The following is a 27,954-nucleotide window of genomic DNA, read 5'->3' as shown; positions in this document are numbered from 1 at the left end:
CGTAATCTATATTAATATATTTGAGGAACTGTGGAGATTGTACGAATGACAATTGTAGTAAGGGATCGTAAAAATCGGGTATCAGCAAACCTCCCGGGGATCGCTTGCTACTTAGTTGCCGGGAATTGAGGTGGCTGTTGTTGCCATAGGACCGACGCAGAGGCGCGACACAGCAGAAATTTCAGCTTTAGATACGCTATCGCCAGCCTCGGACTATCGCTAGTTAGCCTCTGCACCAGCTCTGGCTGGCTCTATCTTGCAACCATGCAGCTTGCACCGAGAAGCTCTGGCTAAATACCTGCTCTGGTAGTGCACTTAGTCAGATGAGCTTCAGTGTTTGTCGAGGACGATTTAAACCACATCACCGATCGCCAAGATCACCGATCCTTCAATCGTACAGTAAACCGTATTATCATTGGGGTTTTTCAAAATTCTTACCGTATTAACGTCAGAAACTTTGATTCGAAACGAACAAATCCAATTATCTGGAATGGAAACGCTCCAGATGTCATAACTCTTCGACTCTTAGAATAAGTGTCGACAACAGCACCGAAATTCGAGCATACAGGTCCTGATCATCCTAACTCGACGTTTAAACCCGTTCAAACACGCTGACACATGTCAGTCACCAAGATGAACTACTTAACTATTAAATAAGTTATACAACTATATATAAATGACTTATAATCGCTCAACGAATTTAGGAATAGATGCAATAATGTGTAAACTATGCAGATATTATTGATTTACATTATTTTTTTCGAAATGAACAGGCTTACTATTCAATCGAAAGAAGATCTGAATAGCTAAAATTGTTCGCGATTCATATCTCATAGAGGCAGAAAAGGCGTGACGTCCCGGGGTACAAGAAAATATTTTCAGTCAAGCTCAACGCCAAGTCTTATTCATTACAGTGATAAATTTACGTGGTTTATAAATCATGAACCAATTGATTCGTTTGATTTCATGAATGCAATCAAATAATACCGGTCAATTTCTAACCAAATTTGTTTCACGTTATTTTCATTCGTTGTTACAGCCGTTTGTGCAAATTTAAAATTTATTGAACTCCTTGGAAACGTTTCCAATATCAACTCAGTGATGGAGTTTGCAATCGCTGCCTTTTAAATTGAAATGTTCGTTATTTGTGCAGTAAACTCAGATCTATTTATCTTTTATTTAATTTGCAATATAAGTAAGAGGATTGTAAGAGGATATTTGAATAATTGAAATAGATTGAGATGAAAATTGGGTGAGTGGTCTGTTCATAGGTTCGAAAATCTTTCCAGGACAAACTGCCTGATTTGTCCTTCGATTTTCATGTGGCTTGTACGGTACTGCAAATATACGGATTTTCATGTGGCTTGTACTGCAAATATACGGATTTTCATGTGGCTTGTACGCAAATATACGGATTTTTATGTGGCTTGTACTGCAAATATACCGATTTTCATGTGGCTTGTATTTCAAATTTCTTATATGGCTCTTATTGCAGGCTGAGCCAGATTTTCATGTGGCTTGTACTGCAAATATACTGATTCTTATGTGGCTCGTATTGCAGGCTGAGCCAGATTTTCATGTGGCTTGTACTGCACATTTTTTATGTGGCTTGTACTGCAAATTTCTTATATGGCTCGTATTGCAGGCTGAGCCAGATTTTCATGTGGCTTTTCAATATTTTGCCTTGAATTCTTTTCCGAGAATAAATCATTTGTAAATACTTTGATTAACACCAAATTTCAAATTATCTAACGAGCTAGCTAATGTAACACTAATGCGAGAGAATTTTCTACATTATTGTTCGATATCCATCTTTGAGCTCGAATTTCAAGCTGATCTCGAAAAAATTTATAAACGGAAGTATTCACATGATGCGTTTAATTGACAAAGTTTTAAATACTTAATGCTCATGTATACAATTAGAGTGAATCCTATATATCCAAAGCTCAAAAGTTAGGTCATGGAAGCGAATTTGAAAATTTAACTTGCAATAACCCTTAAGTTTTCAATTTTTCCAAATAAACTCTCAATTAAAGTGCTAGTGCCAAAACGCTTCGGCGTCTGCAGCCGTGAAGGTCACAGTAAGGACGCACTCTGCCGCCCCGACGAAGTTGACCTTGTACAATTCGCGGAACCAAACTCAAATTGAGGCTCTGGTATGGAAGAGAAGAAGGAAAATTGAGATTTGTGACTATTAGCATTAAATTCGAAGGGATTCTTCGATGCGAGGTTAATTTTCTCTCTAGAAGTACTTGCTACGATGCCGGTTGGAAATCAATCGTGAAGAAAACGACTACGTACAAGTTTGGACCCATTTTAACCGAGTTTGGATTCACATAAAACAAGATTCTGGCATGGCTATTTTTCGTTGGCACAAATCAACATGATTTAGTTATTAATCGGTCAAATGTTTGAATGAAAATAACCATTAGTGAATAACATGCAGGTTCAAATTGTTATAGTCATAGACGGTAACCTCATGTCGGGGAGGAGACAAGCAGTAGGAACTGGCTCGAGCTTGTGAGTTGTGACTTGTGACTTGTGACTAGTCACTTAGTCAGCTCAGCGAGGTTCAGTCACATCAGTGCGCCTACGACAAGCGCCGTGGTAAGGTTGGTGTAGTAGCTGCTGAGATGTGTGTTGAAGTCGATAAGTTTAGTATATATCAATATATGCATTTCAGTCAGTAAGTAATAACCCTACATCAACAGCAAACAATAACACTTATTCTAACATTCATCCCGTCAACTCGTTTGCACGCATCAATTAAATACAAATTTTGAATACCTATTTTAATTGTTTTTCAGAAACTAGAATGAAGATTAGGCCTATTATCGGTTGAATCATCAAATGCTACAACCGCACTTCTAGGAATAATTCATAAAAGATTTATTTATTTAAATATTGTAGTGATATCCTGCTTCAATCATACTTTTACGATTAGGTACGAGATCAATATTCTGAAATTGCAGTCGTCTCAACTAAAATTATTTATTATTCATCAATTTTTCTCTTCATACGGTAAAATTAAAAAAGAATTCAAAATTGTAAAGTTAAATGCTTCCCTACTATCACCCTGTATTAACAATTAATTTTACGAGTTATGTTTTTCGGGGATGAAGAGACTACCGCCTACCGGAGCCGGTCTGCAGGCGATCGTGGCGCTCGTCTTTAGTCGCTGGGTAACCATTTGGTTTGGTACTTCAAAATTAGAGCTGCGCGAAGTGAAGAACGACCTGATATCGGTCACGCTTTAAACAAAGATTTTACGGAATAGTGCTAAAACCTTTAGTCGTATTTGATGTGAGCAAGCCAAAGCTGATGCTGTCATGCTGAATCATCCAGATTTACGCGTGATATCACAGAGACACAGACCGTCAGCTTGTCTCATCCATCGGCATATCCTTAGTTAAAGTATAGCAAACCTCCTTTAAGTAGATTTCACGCTGGGCGCTGGCTAGAGTGCGCCTATAACGCACTAATTTTAAATGTATTTTGATTAACAATTAATAATTATTTATTCAACTTGGATGTCTGACCGCTCTGACTTTTTTTGTGTGATCTCTACCTATCGTTTGTACGGTACTGCTGATATTTTCGGGCCTGAAATACCACCCAATTCAGTCCTGAATTATTTAAAATTCACTTAATTCAGCATGCCTTTCATACTTTTTCTGATGATCCTACGATTTGAATTTTGCGGCAAGTTGAAACCATTCGTTTTGAGCTTTTGACTGTTTTGACTGTCCTGTAGTTGTTCCGACAATATTATTGAAAAGTAAAATTATAAATAATTTTATATTGCTTTGTAACTGTAAATTCACTAGTCCTTCAAAAATTCAGTTCTATATTCCTGAAAATATTGGCGCAAACTTGGACGCGTTCGGGCTCACTCGGTAAAAAAGAATATTGAAAGATTAGGTATGGTTAGTATGTTCTTTGACTGTAGTTACTAGTTAGTTTAATGAAATAATGAACTAATTTATTCAAATCTGACGAATCCTGTGGTGAATGATGTATTCTTGTATAACATTGAAAGAGAGACCCGATGAAGGTTAGTCTAAGTGCAATTTCAGGATAGACGCCTTTGCAGAAATAGCCCCCACTAGGGTTTGTCCGGATCGCTCGTTATTATATGCTACTTGGCATTCAAGTTAGGCATCAGGCAGTCGTTCTGTTGCTCTGTTTTAGTTAGCTGTTATGCTCCAACTTCAGTCATATTTTATACATGATTGCCCATTTGCAGTATTTTATTATTCCAAAGAATTTTGTTGCGAATATCGAGTAAATTGCTTTCGTTTGAAAACGGTATGAAACATGACTGGTATACTTTTAGGATAAAATTTGGATGCGAATTTTTAGATGAATTTGTATAACACGTATTCCACGCATAACATTGTCAAATCAAACAAATATTGACCTAATTAATTATGAAGCTATTCACAATACGTTCCTGCAAGCGTTGTCAAAACTAATTTTGTCCGTGCCGTTGGCAATTACTGTGCTAAACGCTCAGTTAGGGAATAGATATGCGTGCAAAGGGCGCTATTAGTTTATGTTAGTGTTTAAGAGTTATTAAAACTTACTTTCACTGCTACCTCTACAATAAATTACTCAATACACATTTATTCATACTCATCAGTCCGAGTTTGAATTTTGTGCTAACTTCTTTGACAAAAATAGAACAATTCCGAATTCTTGTTCGGCTTGTAAAGTGGGTAACTTTTTCTGAGTTGCCTGTTTATATGTGCCTCTTTGTCTGAAATTTGCAAGCACAGTCACAACCGTTGTAACAGGTCGTTATGCTGCAGGCCTATATAGATTCGAAAAGTTCCGACAAAGGTTAATGTATCGTTAGAGAAAGGTTTACAATTTAGATGAAGTTACATAAATCTTGCCAGTACGTTTTCAATTGGTTAGTATCAGTAAGATTCGTGAGAGAAATGATGTGATGTCTTAGAGATTAAAAAAATTAATACGGTCTCTTGCCCTTGCAAGTCCTAAGCATGGCTTTATGGCTGCGAGCCACTTCTTTCCGCATGCCGACGGACACGTGGGTTGAATGATTGCAGGGCCTCCAATTGGCTGCTTCATCATGATAGATGCTGCGAGAGTGTTTTTGATAGACACAATGCCATTAAATGACTGTGCATTAGTAGCCTAATATAGTTATGAGAATAACTGAGGTGCTTGGAAAGTTCTTCTTGTAATGATGACAACGGTTAACGGTACATATTCGTACTCATTCTGGTCGCTGCTGAACGCAAGGTTCAGGAAAGGACCAACAAGCGGTGAAGATTTTTTCCGTGTCCTGAGGGGCGCGAGCGCCGCGAATATCAAGTTACTTGAGTACTTGTTGGGTATTGCTTTTCTATGGAGCTGCACGATGTTGACATACAGTATTTTAATTGAATTTGAAACAAAATATCATCTAAAAATACTTTAACATGTACAGTATCTTTAAAAAGATTTGAACTTCTTTAGTAGGATAAATTTTGTTGTCAACGAACAGTGACTTGTTTCTCACACATTCATGAAAATTCCGTATTCTTGATGGTAACTTATTATTCCGTTTTTTTTTTATTTTTGTCTGTGGTGTTGAATTTCTTTCTGTTTTTTTTCTTTTTTTTGTTTTTTTATTTTCATTTTGTTTGAGTGCGCTTCCTGGTAGTGTTCTTGTCGTCGGATTATTCGTGTGGTGTTGTGTTGGTGAGGGGTCTAGCTTCCCGCACTTCATCACAACAAGAACTAATAAACAACTACCAATTAGTACGGAGTACTAACACTAAATTTGTGATGACTAAAGTTATGTGTACTTAAATCTTTCAAATTAGAATTCCATTTAGAGCTAAGTATACAAAATGTTTGCCCGGCTCCAAATATTTCACTTTTCATTGATTTATAAATATTTTTCGTGAGCTTGTAGTTCTGCTGTTCTCGCGAGTTTCATTTGCTCGAAAAACTGTATTGTCATCAATTACCCGGTTATTGCAGAGCAACTAAGTTATTTAAGAAACGTAGGAAGTTTTTTTTTTTTGCAGTTAACGAAGAGCAGAAATGCAGAAGTGCCGCTTTTATTGGGTGCTGCTGGCGGCTTTTGTGACGCTGCAGCAAGGCTCGGCCGAGCCTGATCCGCAGGTTGTCGCTGAGGACGAGTCGTGCAAGTCTAAAGTGGACGACTCGGAACTCCCCATCCATCGGGCCATCCGGCAGATTAGTTTCCCCGGTAAGATTTCTTGGTCAGGTTAGATAGTTTCCTTTATTTTTATGTCAGAAAATATTGTCGCAGTAGTTCACCCTTGCCACTTGTATTTATTATACATGAATTATCTACATGGCTGCATAGTCTGATGTTTGTGAGACATTTTGTTGATGTTTTTCTTCAGCCACCTGGCATGCATTTGTTATTTAGTCCTACTTTTCTGTTGTTAATTCTGTGTGTTTCCCGTCAGCCACTTGTATCCTCAACCTATTATTCCCGAGGCTATTGTCTTCACATTATCTGCCTTAGGAAGCTATATTTGTGTGCGTGTCTCCTGTTTATTCCCAACGCTTCCTGGCGATAATTGATGTTAACTGCTCGGCGCATCCGTAGCGCGTGATGAAGTAAACATCAACACGGGGCCTAAACCCAAGGCCATGTTTTCTAAGGGACCTAATACAAAAACCTACGTAAAAGCTATCTTTTGGCATTGGCTAAAAAGTACGATGAGCATTGTGCAGTTTCTCAAATATATTCAAATATTATTCTCGGTTATAAATTGTAATTAGTTAATTGTATGATTTTTTCTGATGTGTTAGTGTCGTATATTGGAGTTTTTTCGGTACTTTAAAAATACATAGGCATATAGACGCCGGCGTTGAGGTCCGACATATATGCATCGTATTATTTTTTCGCTCTATCGTAGTACAGTCATGTTAGTATCAACGATCAATTACTGCTCAATTGTGTTGTCATGATGCTATACTGCACTATGGATTATGCTTGAGGGCATAGTAAAACAATTAACTTAACGTCTCAGAAGTGAAAAGCGTTTTTTCCAAGTGTAGCGAAGTATCTCGAAGTTTTTAAGGAGTTTAAAGATAGATCTCAAGTTAATTCTTTTGTTTGAAGTGTTTATGAATCTGTCAATATTGCTATATTGCCTGTCTCTATGGTGCAGTATTTCTCAAAAATTGACACTCATCATCTGGGCCTATACTTTCAAAAAAAGTTAAGAGATGGTAAGTTCATAAGCCAATCATTGACGGCCTTTCAAGCCAAATCCACCAATCATGGAAAAGAAATGAGAGCGTAAGTACTTACGTTCACTTAGCGAGTTTTGAAAGTATGGCTCCACAAATTTATCTTGAGCGTGATTTATATTCAATATTTTACCGTTGAAAAAAATATTACATTATTATATTAAATGAATATTAACTTTAACATCAACCGAACACAAATCTCTCATTATTTGTGGACAAGTCGTCGCTGTTCCGAGAAAATTCAAGGTCTCTAAAATCGCTGGCCGGCTGTCGTTAAGGGCAAGGTGATTTTTTTTGTAACGCTTTTGATTAGATCCGGAAAAACCGGTTTCGATGAGCCTGCCACATAAAATGCAGAATATAGCTCTTGAAATGATGCGGTTTGCACAGCTGCATTATCAGCTATATTATTTTGAAGCAAGCTATGGAAGGTGACACGAGGTCCTAATTAAACGTTTTGTATGCTTGTATACAAAAACTGGAGGATGCCAAACGTACCTTGTAAATGTCTTGAGATTTTCCCTCGTCATATGCAAAAAATGTTTAAAAATTCACGTAATAATCTAAAATGTGTGATGCAGATTGAATAATTTTTATCGTTACAATAAAATAGTTTTAGAAATTAATTACCATTACGGGCTTAATTCATTGCTCTGACAAGAGGAACGCTCCCTTACCTAAGATCTGTTAATTCGTAATCGCATGCCAAGTTAGACATATAGTTTTCGTTGCTACAAAAGGCATCTGAGTTTAAGAAGAGGTGATGACCTATTCCTTTAAAACATATTTTAGTGCAGATAAGAAGAGAAGCTCGGATGTACGAGATTCAAACTCGACAATACGTTAAGATAAAAAAGAAGCGCTACAGTTTTAGTAGGGGCGTAATATTTATCTTGCGCCCCCAACAGTGATATTTTTTAAATAAATCTTTGACGTGTAATCCTTAGAGACGTTGTGGTCCAATTTGAAATGTAGAACGATGTGTCATAACGTGGAATTAAATATGTATATAATGCAAGATAGATGCAGCAAAGGTTATAATTGAAGGGTTATTTCTTCACTTTAGATAAATATTTTTTTCGCTAACATCCTAAATCATCATGCAGAATCTTGAGGCCTTTATTTAAAAGATATTACTTATTTCACATCGAATATTTGCTTGAATTGTTCCTACCCTTTGGTACCTATCTTTCTGCGATAATTATTAAAGTTACCTGCTACCCTCTTACAAGCCATTCTGTACAGCTCACCCGAAGCCATTACAACAAGTACGAACCTTCTTATCACGAACTTTGATAGAAACTTGAAAGCTTTCCCTGGTGGAAAGATCCGGACAAAGATATCTTCACTAATAGAATGGTCAAGTGTTCTGCCGTAGCCCGGTTGCAAGAACATTACATTTAAACAGGTTTCTCGCGTTTCCACTAAACTCGTCAGAAATAATTGAATTAGTTATACCTTCAGAATGTTCTGGCTTCCGGGTGGCTTTTGTGTTTTCATCATTTGTATATTTCTCTATTAATTGTAGCCTTATTTTTCAGTATGTATAAATTTTTGAACCGCTTATCTCGCTGAGATCTTCCAAGTGAGTAATCTGTAATCCCATCAATGTATGGACTGTACGCGATAATTGATATTCTCTGTCCGTCCCTTGTAGTAGAAGGTCGCCATGAGATTACATTTATAAGCCCAACTGAACCACTAGCCTCTGCGTTGTAGCGTGACTCGAGTGAAAATGAAAGCTCTGCTTGTTTATGCAATGTGCAATTTACTGTTTACGCAATATTTAATGTGCAATTTGGTTCTTAGATCTTTGAACTTGAAAGGGAGTTCCCAAAAGGAAACTGCCTTTAATCAATTGATCATCAAACCTTTTTAGCTGCTTCACTTATAAATTCAGCAAACCCCCTAAACTCTCTCGTTGCTAGGCATTGAGATCCAAATAACATTGCCAACGTCTCACGTACTCGCAGACAAAGAGGTAATCGGCAGTACTTTTATCAATATATTTTACATTTTATCAACTAAGACATGAAGGTAACAGTTCAAAATGAATTTTCAAATACCGTAGGTGCCGGCGGGGGCGGTCGCCGTCCAGGTCGGCCCCAGGGAGGGGGAGCCGCCCCCGTGGGCCAGTGCGGGAACTGCGTGCCCATCGTGGCGTGCGCCCCCCTCCTGGAGCAGGTCTCCACCACCTGCCAGCTCCCTGACGCAGGACTCGGCGTCTGCTGCCCCCCTCTGCGTGAGATTTTTTCCTTTAATTTGTTTATTTTCGTTGTTATTTGTAAAATTTTTTGTGAGTGTACCAACGAAATTAACTACTATTATTAACTTTTAAAAATAATATTTTCAATTTAATTTTCAATTTTATACTGTTTTTTTTAACCTCAGTTAAACGAAAACTATTGTTTTGTTGAATTAACCGTTCGCAATCTTGATATTTTCACAGCCACTAGCCGCAGTTAGCTGGCCAGCCTCAAAACTTAGTGATCACAATCCTAAAATTTTATCCTGATCGTGTTCAGCCAAGCCGAGCGTGGGACAGGGAGACAATAGACTCTTCACTTTACGTCGCCAACAAGTCGACATGAGAAGCTTGTCTCCCCAGGAAGTCAACACGGCGTGCGAGAAGGGACGGAGTTTCCTCAATGGAGTCACTAACCTGGAATCCCAACTCATTGCGTGAGCTAATTCTGTTGTCCCGCGTATCCCGTAAGATTTGTTCTGCGATGTTAAGAATCGGCGACAGGCCTACGGCCTAATAAACGCTGAAAAAGCTATTATTATTATTATATATTATTAAGATGTATTTTATATGCCCGTGCATACGTTTCAACATCACCGATTCGTACTTCACGGTTTTTAATGCCCAAGAGATATGACAATGTAATCCAATTTAACTTAATTAATGGCATCAAAAATAAAATAAATAAAAACTTAAAAAAACACGTTTTCTTAACGGACAAAAAAGAAAAACAATAAATCTTACATACCATTAAAGTTATGTAGAAAGTTATGTAATGTTATGTAAGAGTTAATGTTTTTTTTTTGTCCGTTAAGAAAACGTGGTTCTTATAAGTTATTTATTTATTTTTTAAGTTCTTTATAAGCATGAATGCTAAATTTCCAGTTTCTAGGATGTTCAGAAGAGCTCTAAATTAGGGTCTGAATTTTTGATGACAGACAGACACGAAACGAAGCTAAGAAAAACGTGGTAATAACAGCTTGTCCAAAAATATTTGCTTTTCAACAAAGCTTTATTTGCCAGTCGGTACGCCTGCTTATGGCCATCTCAAGTTCTTCTCAGTGACGCGTACAGCTCGCCAGGCTCACCTGGCGGCGCAGCAAATCAACCAGGCCTCTCGGTCTATGCTCAATGAGTGCGTATTTAGCAGCTGCCTAAATTACCACGATTTATCAAACGTCGTGTAAAACATACATTTGTATTGTGTGATAAGGTCTGTATTTAGTAATTCAAAACACAAAATTATATTTTGTACACCTATTTTCCCTATCTTAAAGATATTTTTCTAAGAATATTTTGCTACTGCCCTAATAGGTTCCAGTTAAGTCCAGCTCAAGGTACCCATGGCCTGCGTCAGTTGCCGGTGCGCAACAGCATTCTCGCTGAGAATTGCCCTCGGGCACCGCAGTGTAATCCTCAAGCCAAGTACCGCACCATTGATGGCACCTGCAATAACCTGCAAAACCCATTGTATGGAAAGAGCGAAACTGCTTTTCAGAGGATCTTGCCACCAGTTTATGGTGATGGTGAGCATCAGGCACAACTCCCATCCTTGACCGGGAAAGATGCGGGTTCCTATGTGTTTGTCATAATTTTTGCTTGACTGCTACGTATTTTACTATTTATAATCCTGTGCACTAAGCTTACAGGGGTTGAAAAATTTTCATTTTGTTCAGTTTCATATTAACTTTATTTGTTGTTCTTGGATTGAATGCTATTTTCAGCTTTTATTTCTCAGGTGTGAGTTCGCCGCGCACGAGATCCGTGACAGGCTCCGAGCTCCCCCTCGAGCGCGTCGTCGCCAGCAACATTCTCGTAGACCGCGACGACCCTGACCGAGAGTTCACGCTCTCCGTCATGCAGTGGGCGCAGTGGATCGACCACGACCTCACCCACGCCCCATTCACCAGTCTCCGTACGTATGCCTAACCTTGTTGGTGTTGCAATAACCAGAACAAGTGTGTTAGGACGTATTCAGTTTTGCTTGATGTTACATCCTATCGACTGTATGTGTGCGCGCGCCTTTTTTGTACTTAAATTGTATGCCCGAGGTTCTGACGATTACCTCTTTGCGGAGGGATTAGTGACTTGTGGCATTGCTCATCAGAAGGCCTTATAAACTACTTCATTTCAAGAAGGATTGTTCGTGCTCCCAACTCATGACTGTTTTCACGCGACTGTAGGTCCCTCAACTACTTGCGTAGGTCTCACAAGTCGTAATGTAACTGGGTGGCATGGTAGGTGGAAACTTGGAAACTGGTAGTTTTCGTGACTCTTCCCATTTCCGTCTTCTTCCCGTGTCGGGTAAATAACCGATTAAAATGAGTTTTCGTTAAATTTTGCAATTGACCCATGTATTTTTGAAGATAGAGTGTTTTGAGTCTTAGTAAATTTACGACATACCACAAATACTTCGTTGATACAGATAATTCCTTATTTTGGTGCAATAAAGGTTTGGGTCTGGTGCTCTACTAAAATTTGCCGACTATTCAACTACTATAACAAATCACTTAACTTCATTCAACTATTATACTTCATTAGCTCAATTTCAGGAATGAAGTGGTCTACAACACTAGAGGAGAAATGAGTATTTATTGTTTGGCTTACATTGCTGATTTCTTTGAATATTTCTTCATCTTCTGATGCCAGCATGCATGTAATATATTTCATCATATTTTTTGTTCTTCTAAATTAATTTGATGAAATGTTTGGCCTGAGCAGCAAATGGCCAGGGCATCGACTGCTGTCCTAATGGAACGGAAGCGACTGGACCGCAACGACATCCTGAGTGCTGGCCCGTCCCGATCCCACGTGATGATCCCTTCTACGCTCCCAGGGGTAGAAATTGTTTGAACTTCATCAGGAGTATGTTGGGCCTCAGCCAGGAGTGTACTTTTGGATTTGCCGAACAGGTTTGCCTCTTTCTAAAACTTATTCAAACGTAGCTGCTTTACCCGAGTAGACTACTGAATGATTTTGTTTGCATATCAATATAATGAAGATTGTACTGCCGATATAAAAGTAGGTACCTATTATCGTTCGAAGTGAATATTTGCCCCTACCAAATTGTCCAATGGATACTTTATTAAATGTCTAGAAACTGAAATTAATAAAAAGCCCGGATAACTCAAACTTCCAAATAATTCTGTTAATCTTGTTGCATCGAAAACTAAATTTTTGCCTACACAGATGAACCAACTCACGCACTGGCTCGACGGCTCTCAAATCTACGGGTCCACAGCCATGCAGTCGCAGCGTCTGCGCCAGAACCAAGCTGGTCTCATGAGCGTCAGCAACGGCAACCTTCTTCCTTTCGACCAAGAGAGCGGATCGGGTTGTGAAGCTCGTCAACGAGGAGCCCTTTGTTACATCGCTGGTGCGGATTTTTTAATACACTCTTGAAGGATTTTCTTTTCAAGGAGACAAGTTACTTTACTGAAATGGTTTACCTTGATCATTTCTGGCCACGCTAAAAACTTCTACTTCGCATATCAAGAAACATTGGAAAAATGAACAGGCTTCAAAGTCAATACCTAACTCAAGAGAAAGTTTCGTTCGTTTTAAATGCCTGATTAGCAAGCAGCAGAGTGTGAAAGTTATTTTTTATTGTGATTACCTTTTTATATCGTTTCAATATCAGATAAACAAATAACAATTGAAAATTCACGTTGCCAATTTCATGGAAAATAATTGATACCTAACTATTTTCATTTGGCTCTGAACAGAAAATTCCATCAGTTGTATTATTAACGCTGTCTGTCAAAAATTGTATTGTGTACTCAATCCTATTTGAACGTTTGCCTGGTGACAAAATTGCAGGTGACTCCCGTGTAAACGAACAGCCTGGCCTGACTGCGATCCACACGCTCTTCCACCGCGAGCACAACCGCGTGGCCCGCGGCCTCCAGCAGATGCATCCTGGCTGGTCGGATGAGGCTCTCTTCCAGGAGGCCCGAAGGATCGTCGTCGCTGAAGTGCAGCACATTCTTTTCAACGAATGGCTTCCCATCATCGTTGGTAGGTTGCCCATTTAATTGTAACAGACGACAAACGTTTTAGATCATTGAATTGTGTTGCTTGAACTTTTCGATTTTGTCTAATGAATTAGGAAATGTGTAACGAGCTACGTATTTCCTAAATTTTCAGGTCAGAATTTCATGCAGTCGTTTGGATTGAACCCACTACAGAGCGGCTACAGTTTCGACTACAATCCCAACATCAACCCGACAATGAACAACGAGTTCGCTACGGGCGCTTTCAGATTCGGACACTCGCTTGTACAAGGCATCATCAAGTGCGTTTTATTGAAATATGCCAAAATTTGCTTCCACGCACCAGAATGAAGTACTTTTCCTTTGGGGATTTATAATCTTCTGTAAGTTCGATTTTATATTTTCCACGTACTGCACGATTCCAAAGGAGCCCACGCCTTGATTCTCTTCATCACACTTCCTCTCAATATTTCTCTAGAGTAGTTTAATTAAAATAGAACCTAACTTCCAACGCCCCGTATCTTTATGATGAAATTAAAGCAGAAACACTTTAGTATGGAACTTTCATGTCACGTCATTTTTGATTGCTACTGCTGTGTGCGCACAGTCCCTTCATATACATTCTCGAGCACCACCACTTTCTGACTACCTATTGAAATTGACCACGCAGTTTTTAATTGAGTTGCACTTGATTGAATTAGCTTACGTAATTTTCTTTACAAACAAAAAATTTTAAATTACCGCCGAAATAACATTTATTGTTTGTGTATCAGTCTTTTTGATGCCAACGGCCGCATCACGACCATCCGCATGCGTGAACACTTCAACTCGCCGCACATCTTCCAGACGGTACCTGGGGTGATCGACATGTTCTCGCGCTCCTTCACCCAGCAAGCCATTCAGAAGTTCGATTCGTTCGTCACTGATGATCTCTCAAACCATCTGTTCCAGGTGACAATTCTTGATTGGTTTTCAGCGAGGTAAAAATTGGATTAACAATTTTTTGCGAGGTTTTGTTCGTATTGTACTGTATTCAAGTTTTCATCTCAGAATCGTCGCTGATCAAAAATGCCCGGCGATAAATATAACTTTGGTATGATGGTATTCTTGCTGAAGTAATAAAAATGGTAGTCAAAGCATCAAGTAGAATCTAGAAGTTTAATTTATGCTTAATCCATTCATCAATAAAAACCTGTAATTGCAGCTTAAAAACGTTTCTAATTCTCTTAGGATAAACATTTAAAATTTTCACTCCTTTGAATAGAACGCATTGATCTTTGTGTATTACATTCAGTATCTGTTAATTATAAATATTAAAAAAAAAACTTTTGTACCAGACACCTCGGCAAAACTTCGGCATGGATCTGATGAGCCTGAATCTTCACCGAGGACGTGACCACGCCATTGCGTCTTATAACGCCATCAGGGAGGTGTGCGGTCTACCGCGCGCTCGGGACTTTGCTGGCTTCAATGATCAGATCCCCAACGACATCGTCGCAAGGTAACATCCTGAAGTAATAAACGGGCAATGTTTCAATGGCAAGATCCTTGTGGGATCCAATGATTCAAGAAGCGTTGCTTCGTGATCTATATTAATATATTTGAGGAACTGTGGAGATTGTAAAAATGACAATTGTAGTAATGGATCGTAAAAATCGGGTATCAGCAAACCTCCCTGGGATCGCTTGCTACTTAATTGCCGGGAATTGAGCTGGCTGTCGTCGCCATAGGGCCGACGCAGAGGCACGACACAGCAGAAATGTCAGCTTTAGAGGCGCTATAGCCAGACTCTGTCTATCGCTAGTTACCCTCTGCGGATCAGCTCTGGCTGGCTCTATCTCGCGCCGTGCAGCTCTCATCCAGAAGCTCGGGCTTAATACCTGCTCTGGGCCGGATACAAACTGCCTGATTTATCCTTCGACTTTCAAGTGGCTTGTACTGCAAACATACCGATTTTCATGTGACTTGTACTGCAAACATACAGATTTTTATGTGACTTGTACTGCAAATATACCAATTTTCATGTTGCTTGTATTGCAGGCTGAGCCAGATTTTCATATGACTTGTACTGCAAATATACAGATATTTATTTGCCTTGTATTGCAAATATACGGATTTTTAATGTTGCTTGTATTGCAGGCTGAGCCAGATTTATGCGCACCCTGACGACGTAGACTTCTTCGTGGGCGGCATGTCCGAGAAGCCCGTGTCTGGGGGGCTGTTGGGCTGGACGTTCCTGTGTGTTGTGGGCGACCAGTTCGCGCGCGCCAAGAAAGGAGACAGATTCTTCTACGACGTCGGTGGCCAGCCTGGGTCCTTCTCCGAAGGTAAAATTAGAATATATTCAATAAAAACCTTCTTCCGAGAGATATTCATTCTTCAATTGTGACCATAATAAGTCTGCAAAAATCATTTATCACACTTGAGCTACTTTGTTCAATTATCCGTGCGCAAGAATGTATCGCTATTTTTTTAATGCGACCTACAATATGACCGCTCCGTAGCTTACAACCAGGATGGTCATTCGTGTACGTACTTATGGCAAAACTTTCGGTGTCTAAATAATTTGGGGTTACTGGACCGTTGTGGTGCCTATCAGGGGGCAGTTCCTGCGTGGGTGCCATTACCCACGTATAAATGAATAATCCTGTCCAATTATTTGTCTCTAGTGCAACTGCAAGAAATTCGCAAGGCGTCATGGGCACGAATTCTGTGCGACAATTCCGACAACGTGGTCAGCGTGCAGCCTCTTGCCTTCCGCCTGCAGAATCGGAACTTGTAAGTGTCCGAGCGCGGATTTTAATGTGATTTTGAGGGAGCGCCATTTTAAGATTTTATTTTTTGAAGATTTTGAAGGAGCGTCATGCAATATAAACTTCGTTAGTCATTATAAATTACATATTGGTACATGGTGTTTGTAGGAACTGGAAGAGTTATGATCTGCTTATTTCCATAATACCGATGTTTATTTTCATGGCCATAATACTGATGTGTTTTACCCATGAAAATATATGCATTGATTTTATTTTCAGCAATAGTCCCAGACCTTGTAGCGGTAACGCGATACCTCGAGTCGACCTACGAGCTTGGGCGGGCGAGGTGCCTCAGGCTTAGTGGCTCCAAGGATTGAAAACGGCGAGAACTTGGAGCAGGAGTGTATCGAGTGCACAACAATGGATCAATATTCGAAATTAACTACGGAAATTTATCTTGATATTGTTCATGACTCCAGGAAAAAAATGAATAGGTAAATGAGTTACGTTAACAACAAAAAAAGTTTGTTGCTAAATTTTGCAAGGGATTTACCAGCACATGATTAAAATCAGTATATGCTCGAAAATGGGAGCTAGCAGTTAAGATTGCATTGTTCTTTCTACTTGTATTAGAACGCGTAGCATCGCTTGGACCCTTGGAGGAAAGTGAGTGCAGTATAATACTCTAACTTCATGCTACCATTTGCTACTTACATCCCATTTGAATTAAAGAGTAAGAGGACAAGCTTATTATGCTCACTCAGTTCATTGTGTAATCGAAACAGTTCACTATAGTAAAGGATATAACTTGAGAATACGAATTGTTACTCGGTTCGGCGTGGGCATGCATTATTAACTAAATTATCAGCCGTGATCGTTATGCCGAAGGCATTGTAGCTTCCTCATATTCCATTGAGTATTGATTTTCTCTATCCGCATATATCCATCTTTCTCGCTTATTACAATACTGTTTGATCAGACGTATGTTTTTGTCCTAGCTCCACGTTAAAATACCTCTAAAGTGTTTTCTCGGTTAGAATTAGGAAAAAAATTATTAAATTGGTACCACTTTATTCAATTATACGCCGCGTCTTCAACAAATCTCGATGGAGAATATCCTGGTCGCTTCTCAATGCAGATCATATTATTCCAGAGGAACCTGGAACTTTCAGGGGGCGAAGCTTACCGTAGGGCAGGATACTGGCGCATTGCTGAGAAGAGGTTTAAAGTTACGCGTACAGTGATAAGTTCGGTTCAGTTAACTGTGCATGATCAACGATTCAAATGTTCGTTTATTATATTGAAATTCTGCCTTCAAGATAATGCTCAGAGTTTCGACATCTATCATATAAAAGTTATTTATTATTAATGACTAATACCGCAATTTATTGTTTATTTACTGGTATAATTGCTATGCCAACAAAGAAATTAGTCTGAAATTAGGCTCTGACAAACATAAATGCCACTGGGTACTGAGCCTATTTGAACGCCATTCATCTACCCTTCGGGAACAGAGAAGCTAATAATTGGACCAGGTCGAAGCCATTTGTGCTATTGCAAATGATGACTCCCAATTAAGACCCCTTCTGCAACTCTTGCAGCTGCACTGTTTGCAAGGGAACGTGTCAGCTATAGTTTAATGATCTCACAATCATAACCGCGTACTTAAAAGAAGCACTTACTGGACATGTGAAATCAAATATATTTCTTGATAAAAAGGTACGGGCATGTGAAGATTTCACCAAAGATATGACCAATAAACTGGGTCTGAATCGAAATTACAGTGAAAGAAAGATCGTTATGAAGACAAAAAAAAAATACAACGGAATTTTTCACTTCCTAACACAATTAGTATTTAAGTAAACTCGGATTCTCAAACTGCAGTAAGCACATGGGAAAACCTAAGATATTCTCGAACCTAATAACTGATTGAACTTGACGAATGAAAATCTTAACCTATTGTGAAGGATCTCGTTTGTCGTCCTTGCTCGTGGTAAAACTTGTCACCACGCACTGGCTTCGAGAACGGGTGGCCCACCGCGCACAAGGAGGTGTAGCCCAGGAGGCTGTCAGCCAGATGCTTCTCAAGCAGTCCCTCAACGAAGAAGTCCACATCGTTCAAGTTTTCGTACAGATTTTCCATCCTGAAACGTAACGCATACGATATTAAGGTACGACAGTAAACTGAGTACAAATTATTTCTGGTGAATGAAATAAATTAAACATTGCATGGATGTTCAGTCTTCACAAGGCCAATACGGAGAAAATATAATTGATGCAAATGAGATTTCGCCACCGTATCTCGAACGCAAGTAAGATTTTCCGTGTTTAATCTCTACTATACTAATGATATGAGACTGATGAATGTTAAGAGGCTAGTGAATTCATCTTCGTGACTCACAATGTATGTCGCCTTGGTTAACTGGAAATTTTTGTGAGAAGGAACGGGAGAATTCATAATTCAGTTAGTGTGATTAGATGCCGATAGTTTTCGCACGAATATATTTACGAGTGATTGCATTACCATGACGTTAATACATACGTTTGGTTTTTCAGTTTGATCTAATGAAGAGCGGAATTAGATTAACACGCATGTAACACAGTAGATATTTCATATCTGCGTACTCTTTTGAAAAAATCAACAATGCTCCTAAACCCTAGGGCGTACCAGCGGTATAACACTCCTCTTCGGCACTTTGCTCTGCAGTCGTCTGCCATTGGCTGGTCGTCCATTCTCATTTCTCAGCAGGTCTCCAGAGCTCATCGGCAAAAGACCATCTCTAAAGCTCATCAGACGCCGCAACTCTTCGTGAAATGAGCCGTACACGTTGGAGCCATCGAGTCAATGTGTTATTTGATTCATCTGTCAAAAGGATGAATAATGTTATATAGAGTCGCGTGAGATGCACGACATTGAAAAATGAGTAAGGAGTTTGTCGTACTCCAGGAATAAGAATCCAAATCTGATTACGCATAAATGGGAATATTTGCAGATATATCCAAGTGCTTTGATGTACCCACCATAATGAGAAGAACTTTCAATATTAACATTAGCGAAACATTTTTCATTGTTATTGTATATATGTTACATTGACTAAGCGCGAGTTTTTACACAATCCTGTAAATATCTACTTAAAAATATCCATATTCGGAATCTGACTCGGATCAGATCAATTGAATGTGTTGTTCCAATTGGTTAACTCTAATATGATTCTTGGAATTTAGTGCCAAACTGCAAACATTTTGTCTAAATAAATCTCTCGGAACACTAATCACAGTTCAAAGTATTCATGTAAGCATTGGGTTGTTTCTTCACCACTTGCAGTCACCTCCTGGGCTGGTACAAAAGAGCAGTCGGCGTTTACAACTTGCATGCTTCGGACGAAGTTAAGACAGCGTACGCCTTTTTGTCCATAAAATGTATCATTGGCGAAAATTTATAAAGGGGAACACTAAATTAACGTGGCTCTGGCATGCTGGCATAATTCTGTAGTTCTTGCATCATTCAATGCCAGGGCCATCAACTGAAACAAGATGATTCTCATGAATCATTGGGATAAGGATGTCCCAGCAAATCAATGCCAAATTGAAAGTGAAGAATAATAATTTTTGAGATGATACTTTACAGCTTTAATTCAACAAGGAAAAGCTCAAATTGTGGATAATTTCTGAAATTATATGGACTCAATCCCAAATACATCATATCTATAAAACAAAGTATCCGTATGACGTTAAGCGTATCTCAACAGCGGAGCAGTGATGAGCAGTTGGCATTTGGTTATAGAATTTAGCTTCACCACGGAATAAGAAGTAGAATAAACATTAATATTAAATAACATCGAGGACCTGAGAAAGAATGGAAGGGAGTGTGCGTGAGGTCATTGCCCAGGAACTGCTCCCACTGCATTACTGCAGAGCGTGAACTTTGGATCAGGACCATGGTCAGAGGGGCAGTACTTACCAAGCCCCCAACTGCGGTTGTTGTGCAAGCTTAATTACGCCATCAGGTTCTCCGCTATCTCTGCTTGCCACTTGGCGAAATAATTTGTTTAAGAACAATCTAATACATCTCTATGTTGATTCTATCCATTACCGATGAACAATTCAATTGAGAAAATTACGTGTGCTTCATTCAAGCCTACCAATCACGTGATCACTCATAAATGAAATCACGCACCTATTCCAATATATTATAATGTTATACACAATGATTGAAATTATCTAATAGAGAAATTTATCACCAAGAACATTGATTTAGTCATACACATTTTTCGATTTGCTCACTCACTCTGGACATTTCAATTGCAGCAGTATAGTTGACCTACATCGCCTCGGCGTACTTCCTGAACGCAGATGAAGCACTCTGAAGAATCTGAGAAAATCGCGCGCGGGCGTACAAGGTAGAAAAACAAGGTCTTGGCTGTCAAAACAGGGGCCGCTGCTTATATCCGCCTTAGAATGCTTTGTTCGTCTAAAAAAATCTACATCTTGCTTAATATTAAGAGCTCCGAAAAAGACAATAGCTAAAAATCCAAAATCAACACCAGTTAAGCTACACGGCAGCAATAGCAGCCTGCTCACTTATTTAGAAATACATACCAATGGGATCTCGAAAACAATACGATATATACATATTCTTTATATTCACCCTCTTAATATACTCTTTATATTTTATCTGCAAAACAGAGTAGTATTTGGCAGCATGCGTAGTATTTAAATGGCACACAAGTTTTTGAAAATTTTAAAGCTGCAACAAAATAAAGTAAAAAAAATGAAGAGGTGTGTGAGTATCGAGGAATATCAAAGCACTTACCAACGGAAAATCTGCTCTTGTGCATTTACTCCGTTCACGTAATCAATTCCTTTCTGACATGAATCGTGAGCTCTAGTCATTGTTCTAATATTGACATCAGGAGCTCCAGAGATCTGAAGGTGTGGCGAGAGACCAAAAGGAGCGGTTATTGGGGCTTCAGTTGCTGTCCGAGTGCGCTGAAGAAGTGGCGAATCTTGATGGAGCGGTCATCGGGTCCTCGGTTGTTGTCCATTGGCGCTGTGGAAAGGACAAGCCGGTCATCCATGGCTTTTGTATCATGGCGTTTGCGTGGAAAAGATGGTGTGCGACTGAATTGGTCAGCCCTTGATCGAGTTGTTCGCTGCAGGCCAACAGCCGTGAAGAAAGGAGCCTCCGTCCAGCAGTGATCCGGGCGGGCGGACCTCTGCCGTTTGGCCTGGCCCACGAGTATGCCGGGCATCCGGCCGACGCGCAGGCCAAGGAACCCCCACGACGTAGACGCGGCAGAGAGACCGACCCCACCAGCCATGCCGTCATCATGTGTGCTCTTCGCTATATGGATTTGGGCCGGTCTTCAGGATAATAGGCATATTCAACGTCCGAGTCCGAAAGTTTCTTGTTTTCATTGGTTTTCAACTTTTGTCACCGAGATCTACACTAGAAGATAAGTTCATTTTTTTCATTGCAGTGAAATCTGACGAGTGAAAAAGATGAAATTCAGCTTGCATAAATCGAAGTTGGGCGCGGGTCTGCGAGGTAACTAAAAACCAAGAGTTGAAAATTTGCAAAAACGGAAAAAAGCGTGAAAAAAAACGCAGGCGATCAAACCACCTAATTGTTCTATGTAGAATACATTAACTCACAAGTCCCCTGACACGTCATCGGAAGTTTTTTTCTTCGGTGAAATTTCTTTTTCATGAGCTGTGGGCCTTAGCTTTAAAATCAAATATCCAGAAACTTTGTGAAGGCAGGTCAGCCCCTATAGCTGTTCTCTACACGCACACCCCACACGCCTGCTGCTCTCTACACGCACGCACTCACACGCTGCAGCTGCTCTCTACACGCACACCCTCACACGCCAGCTGCTCTCTACACGCACACACTCACACGCCAGCTGCTCTCCACACGCACACACTCACACGCCTGCTGCTCTCTACACGCACACTCGCACCCCCTCACACGCTAGATACTCTCTACACGCAACCCCTCACACGCTAGATACTCTTCACACGCACACCCTCACACGCCAGCTGCTCTCCACACGCACACCCTCACACGCCAGCTTTTCTCCACACGCACACACACAATCGCCAGCTGCTCTCCACACGCACACCCTCACGCCAGAACATTCGCAACTCACCAGGGTCACAGCATGACCTAACCACCCTAAAGTTGTAATCTGCACAGAGTTGTTATCACATTTGCTCGTGCGGAGGTTGGAATTTTGTAGCGATGATCAGAACTTAAAAAATAATGTAGGTAAATACATTTGATGAACACGAGGATGCCTACATACTGAAAATCACATACCTCAGGTAGGTTCAGGATGGCTCGAACCATCCTGAACATTCGTCTTTCCTTGCGTCTGATGTGACTGAAGTTGACATATGAAGGAGCAAAGAGAAGTGCAACCGCAGTCGGTGTAGGTTTATTACGAACTGAGCACCGTTGTACAATTGGTTACAACAAAGACTATTTCCATTGCCACACACGTAATCTAAACGATAGTTAGAGCCCTAAAGGAATATCACACGTTGCTATCGTCTCGATCTGTCCTACAGATGGGCTCTAGGACTGACAGCTGATGAGAATGGTCCTTGGCTTGCGGATAGGAACATTCACATAATTAAAGCCATCTAGTTCAATTAAAGACAATTTACGCTTAATATAGGTATTGGTTTCTGCCTCATCGGCTATGTTTTCCCGCATGCTATCAGTCCCTGATGCATGGCGTCCACGGGAGCGTTGACAACAGCCCCGGTTTCAGTTAGGTGTATCAGCTCCAAAATAGTTTTCTTATAACTGCTTGTCGAGTACCCAAACGCATCTTCAGTGCTTTTCGCCGCTTCCCAGTGGTCGGCACCGTTAATGGATTGGAACGGGTAATTTTCCTCATCGTTCTCTTCATCGTGAATAACGTAATTCAGATGGGGAAAGGATTGCGTTAGGCCAACAGTACATGTGCTGATAAACAGGCTCCGAAACCGACATCTCTTCTCGTATCCAATCAGATTAAACGGTGATCACACCGAAATTAATAATTAAATTAAGACTATTCACAAAATGATAGCTTGTAAGTTAGTGTAACTTTCTTCATGTTCTTAATAGGATGGTTATAACCTATATAAACCCGTTTTGATGTTGTTGATGGTATTTCGGCAACTCATTTTGGTTAATTTTTTCAATCGCAATCGTTCCTCAAATACTATGTTGGTTAATTAAAATATGCCGAATTAAAAGTCTATTCAATATTCCTTTGGAAAGAGACGAGATATTTTCAATTGCACATAACTTATTTTCGAGAGGCCTTAATTGTTACAAAATAAAAAAAGTATCAACACAGATCGTGCATGTTGATTCCTGATCTCTTTGCTTTGGATAAACAGAACAATCGAATGCGGAGGATAAAGTGGCAAGATAGATTGACAGCATTTATCAATCCTTGTGATTAAAATCATCATTAGTTATTAGTTCATAACCAAGAAATGCACTGCACAAAGGCGATGACAAAAGTTTTCGTCCATTGTCCTCGGTACCAGCACCCCTAAACGATGATGACGTGGATATTTAATTTATAATATAAATCTAATGACTAGGTAACTTTAACAACTCGGCTAAGATTATCCAGCTGGCAGAGGTTCACTTCAACAAGCAGAAAACTTCCCCCAAAAAGTTTGCAGTGGAACCTTGCAACCATTACCATATAGAGAGATTACATCTAAACAATACTTACGCTTCTTACTTCAACAAATGGAACTGAAAATTGAAACCATTCTGTACCAATACGCAAGAAAATAAATTAACCCACATTCTTAGCTTGAGGCGGAAAACCGCTTATATCACAATTACTGAGCAAGATAATTCCTCCAAAACCACAAACACAAAATTGAGAAATGGTACAACAACTAATCATTCACAGGGCTCGATCGTAAGAGGGAGCCGTGAATCACGTTCTCTAAGTGCGCTAGGTGACCAACCGGCCATTATTCAACCTCCGTCAGCAATTCCGAACTCTAAACAAATGCCCACATGACGGTCTCGTAGCCATTGTTGACGTTTTGTTGCTGCTGAACCGCTCGCTCTCTTGCGACACGTTGGCTGTTCAGAGGAAAGAAAGAAACACGAATGCTAGCATAATATTTGATAGTTTCTCAACATTACGCTAGAATCCGTGAAGCTAACTTCCTCTCTTTCTCTTCCTGAGTCCTGTTGAAGTTCTTCGTATAAGGACACCATACTTGGATCAGAATGTAGATCAGAGGGCCGTTGCGTATAAGCATTTTTCAGGCATGTCCTTTGTTGAAGTTTTGTAGTGCGCAACGTGCATATAGTTTCAATTTGTATGTGACAATTCGAAATACTAATTTTTCAATTATTTCCATTTCCATTATCATCTTTTCAATTATCATTCATCAAATTACTAGTCATCATGAATATTACTTGTAATCAAATTTGTACCGTTGAATTCACATAGATAACTTTTTATGATAGCCGTATTGCGGTGACGTTCGTGAACGGAAAAGATATAATCTTATATATAAAATAATCTGATTATGTAATCTTATATAATCTGATATAATCTTATTGAAATAAATGTTTGCTATCAGTATTTATACAAGTAAAATTTTAAACCGGAGTAATTTTGATTCTTTAAGAACCATGATCCAAACAGATATTAACATCATATTTTCGAAACACAAAATTTTTTGAACAGGTAAGAATTTTGGTTGTATGCGAAAAAGGCCATTACATTACCGTGGACTTAACAGGTTTTTTGAGAAGAAAGATCATGAACGCTAATGAAATTTACCATACTTATAAAATTCAGTGAACTTTCTTCATGTTTTGAAATAATAATTTTTAGAATGAATTCATTATTGACTATGAGACACAGTCATCCGTTTCAAATCGAACAGAAAAGAATATCACATTGTCTTGAATTTTCGTCCGACGTTATCTTGGAAATTTTCGTCCGACGTTGTCTTGAAATTCTCGTCCGACGTTCTTGAAATTTTCGTCCACTGTTGTCTTGAAATTTTCGTCCGACGTTCTTGAAATTTTCGTCCGACGTTGTCTTGCAATTTTCGTCCGACGTTGCCTTGAAATTTTCGTCCGACGTTGTCTTGAAATTTTCGTCCGACGTTGTCTTGCAATTTTCGTCCGACGTTGTCTTGAAATTTTCGTCCAACGTTGTCTTGAAATTTTCCTCCAACATTATCTTGAAATTGAGTCCGAGGTTCAGTTGGTGTCGAACTTCTCAAATTCATGTCGAAAAGACTGACCTTTTTCGAGTTTCGCAGCCTCGATCTCTACAGTCTACACTTTATGAAGACTCAGAGGTACATTGAGAGCATCGCAACTACCGACCGTTCCTGTAATCCTCTTGCATTCCTGAAGGGTTTCCGCAGACCCATGAGTGGTCTACGATCCCCGAACTCTGCACCCCGTTGGGAAAGGGTTTTTCTTGAATGACTAAAATATAACTTTGATGACTAAAATGACTAAAATATAACTTTGATGACTAAAATGACTAAAATATAACTATGATGAATAATTAATGTGCAGGGTTTTAAAAATGTTGAAGAAAAGTGAAATCACTTTTTATGATGTCGAGATACTGTTCCATATGAACATATTATTTTCTTCCACATAAAAACAGAAAATTGTTTTAAAATAACTTAATTAGTAGAAAATAAAAAATAAATGCATTAATACGTACGTAAGTAATACGTCCGTATTTCATTGCAAACATTTTTGGTTCGGCAAGAAAATATTCAAATATTCCATTATATAGGTACGTAATGAGCAAAATAAAAATTACGAAACGCTCCGGTTGCACACAATAGGTAACTGGAACTTTGTAAAATTTGAGTCTCTTGCATTAAAATAAATGTAATGATGAGTTCTAGTCGATTGCAAATAGTTCAATAAGTGCACATGGCATTAAAAAATGGCACACGTATTGAAAGCGAGAAGCAAAGCGTCAAGAAGCGTTTCAAATTTGAGGTATATAAATGCGTGCATTTTTACTAGTAATATGTTTACATAATAACATTATATATTTTCTAAGTAGAACGTGTTCATAGCCCAGTTGATAGCCACAATTCATTGTGTAAACGTTTATTCGATTAATTTTAATCTCATTCAGTCATTAATTTATTCAGTCATCAATTTAAGTTGCTGAACGTGAGAAAGGTTGAATTATTCATGTTTATCGCATTTAATTTCCTCAATATACCTAAATGCTAAATTACTGTGTATGACAATATATTAGGCTCAATTAGATCGTATAGCAATATAGTATTCTAATGACTTTAATCGGAAAATTCAATAGCTATACAATACCTAAATGAAAGATACAATACCTAAATGGAATGATTTGTTCAGAACGTGATTCTTACCTCAATAGCGAATGCTGCCGTTAAAAAAGTAAGGGCAAAAAGTAGTGTTTGATGACTCATGGGAAGCGGTGTTGCCATACGCACGCTGCCTGGGGGAGGCGGTGTTGCCATACGCACGCCGCCGGGGGGGGGGGCGGTGTTGCCATACGCACGCCGCCGCCACGGTTTGTTGCCATACTCCCGCCTCGATAAGGCGAGCTGCGTGATTTAGTGAAGACTGACCGGCCTGTGAGCGAATTGTATAGCGGAAATACGTGACATTTTATCCTATACATTGGCATAAACTCTGTTCTGAGATGCCGGGCCTGAATAGTCGTCTCTGTTCTGTACACGAATTGTAATGTCGATGTTGTTTCGGAGGAATTTCATTTCAATTTCAAACACCAACGCAATTTATTTTACTGAGTTATGAGCAGCATGTTTACCAACGATTGAATTTCAAGTACACTTTACAGCGTTTTTGGATAATGTTACGAATTAGTGGCCCCCAGTTCGCTTAAGGTTTATTCACATAGATTTGCTTTTAAAGTTTTTGATTGGTATGAATGCCAATTCTCATTATGGAATAGAAATGAGAAATAATAGTAAATATTTGGTCACCTAAAGATAAATTAATATGAGTCAGTAATTACTTCAGCCATATATATAGATAAGAATATATATAGGTCGGATAGAACATACTAGTTAACATCACAAACTTGAAATTGTCTTTCATTCGTTTTTGTAAATTTTAATGTGGTTAATCGTACCCAATAAAACTTAATTGTATAGAAAATTATCGATATTAGGGATCAGTACCGATGGTACAAAAGTACCGATGGTATTTTTGAAGTCCAAATAATTGCCAAAAATACCATTAAATTGAATTATTTTACACACAGTTTTATAGTCCTGCTTTAAGTTACAATTACAGTTATTGCATTTCAATTAATGTATCGTGTTTTAGGAGCAAATTTTACTTCGAATTTTTACTTTACTTGCAAGTAAGAAAGGTTACGGCTGTGGTCTATGAGTTGAATAATAATTAACACGTTGACAGAGGTGGGCAGTAATATAGCGCGCTACATTTTCAGTAGCGGTAGCGGTAGCGGCTCTACATTTAAGGCAATGTAGCGGTAGCGGTAGCGGCTCTACATTTAAGGCAATGTAGCGGTAGCGGTAGCGGCTCTACATTTAAGGCAATGTAGCGGTAGCGGTAGCGCCCGCTAAATATTTAAGTAGCGATACGAGGTTTTGCCGCTACAGCGCTACCGCTACATTTATAGATAAAGCCTTTAGATTTTACTTAAGAGCATTAAATATTATT

General features: G+C 39.2%; 2 protein-coding genes across 2 annotated transcripts; one reads left to right on the top strand and one right to left on the bottom strand.

The window, feature by feature from the left end:
- The first annotated feature begins 2,555 nt into the window (after window positions 1-2,555).
- LOC108682215 (peroxidase-like) lies at window positions 2,556-17,213 on the top strand. The gene is given in 16 exon segments (XM_018171344.1): window positions 2,556-2,612; window positions 6,042-6,226; window positions 9,317-9,487; window positions 9,771-9,940; window positions 10,501-10,625; window positions 10,805-11,016; window positions 11,229-11,405; window positions 12,212-12,402; window positions 12,680-12,866; window positions 13,310-13,507; window positions 13,637-13,784; window positions 14,256-14,433; window positions 14,820-14,983; window positions 15,622-15,809; window positions 16,152-16,260; window positions 16,515-17,213. Coding segments are annotated over 15 exon segments (2,469 nt in total). The 5' UTR covers window positions 2,556-2,612; window positions 6,042-6,057; the 3' UTR covers window positions 16,597-17,213.
- Window positions 17,214-17,295: 82 nt separating this feature from the next.
- Window positions 17,296-18,957, bottom strand: LOC108682214. Its single transcript, XM_047884713.1, has 3 exons — window positions 18,904-18,957; window positions 18,250-18,379; window positions 17,296-17,446 (listed from the first exon to the last, which is right to left on the bottom strand). The coding sequence occupies exons 1-3, from the start codon at window positions 18,951-18,953 to the stop codon at window positions 17,375-17,377; spliced, it is 252 nt and encodes an 83-aa protein (XP_047740669.1). The 5' UTR covers window positions 18,954-18,957; the 3' UTR covers window positions 17,296-17,374.
- Between the last annotated feature and the right edge of the window lie 8,997 nt (window positions 18,958-27,954).

The sequence above is a fragment of the Hyalella azteca genome, unplaced genomic scaffold (assembly GCF_000764305.2).
Source record: "Hyalella azteca isolate HAZT.00-mixed unplaced genomic scaffold, Hazt_2.0.2 contig16040, whole genome shotgun sequence".
NCBI classification, from domain to species: Eukaryota; Metazoa; Arthropoda; class Malacostraca; order Amphipoda; family Hyalellidae; genus Hyalella; species Hyalella azteca.
Note: the sequence above shows the minus strand (reverse complement) of the source record. Positions and strands in the feature narration are given on the sequence as shown.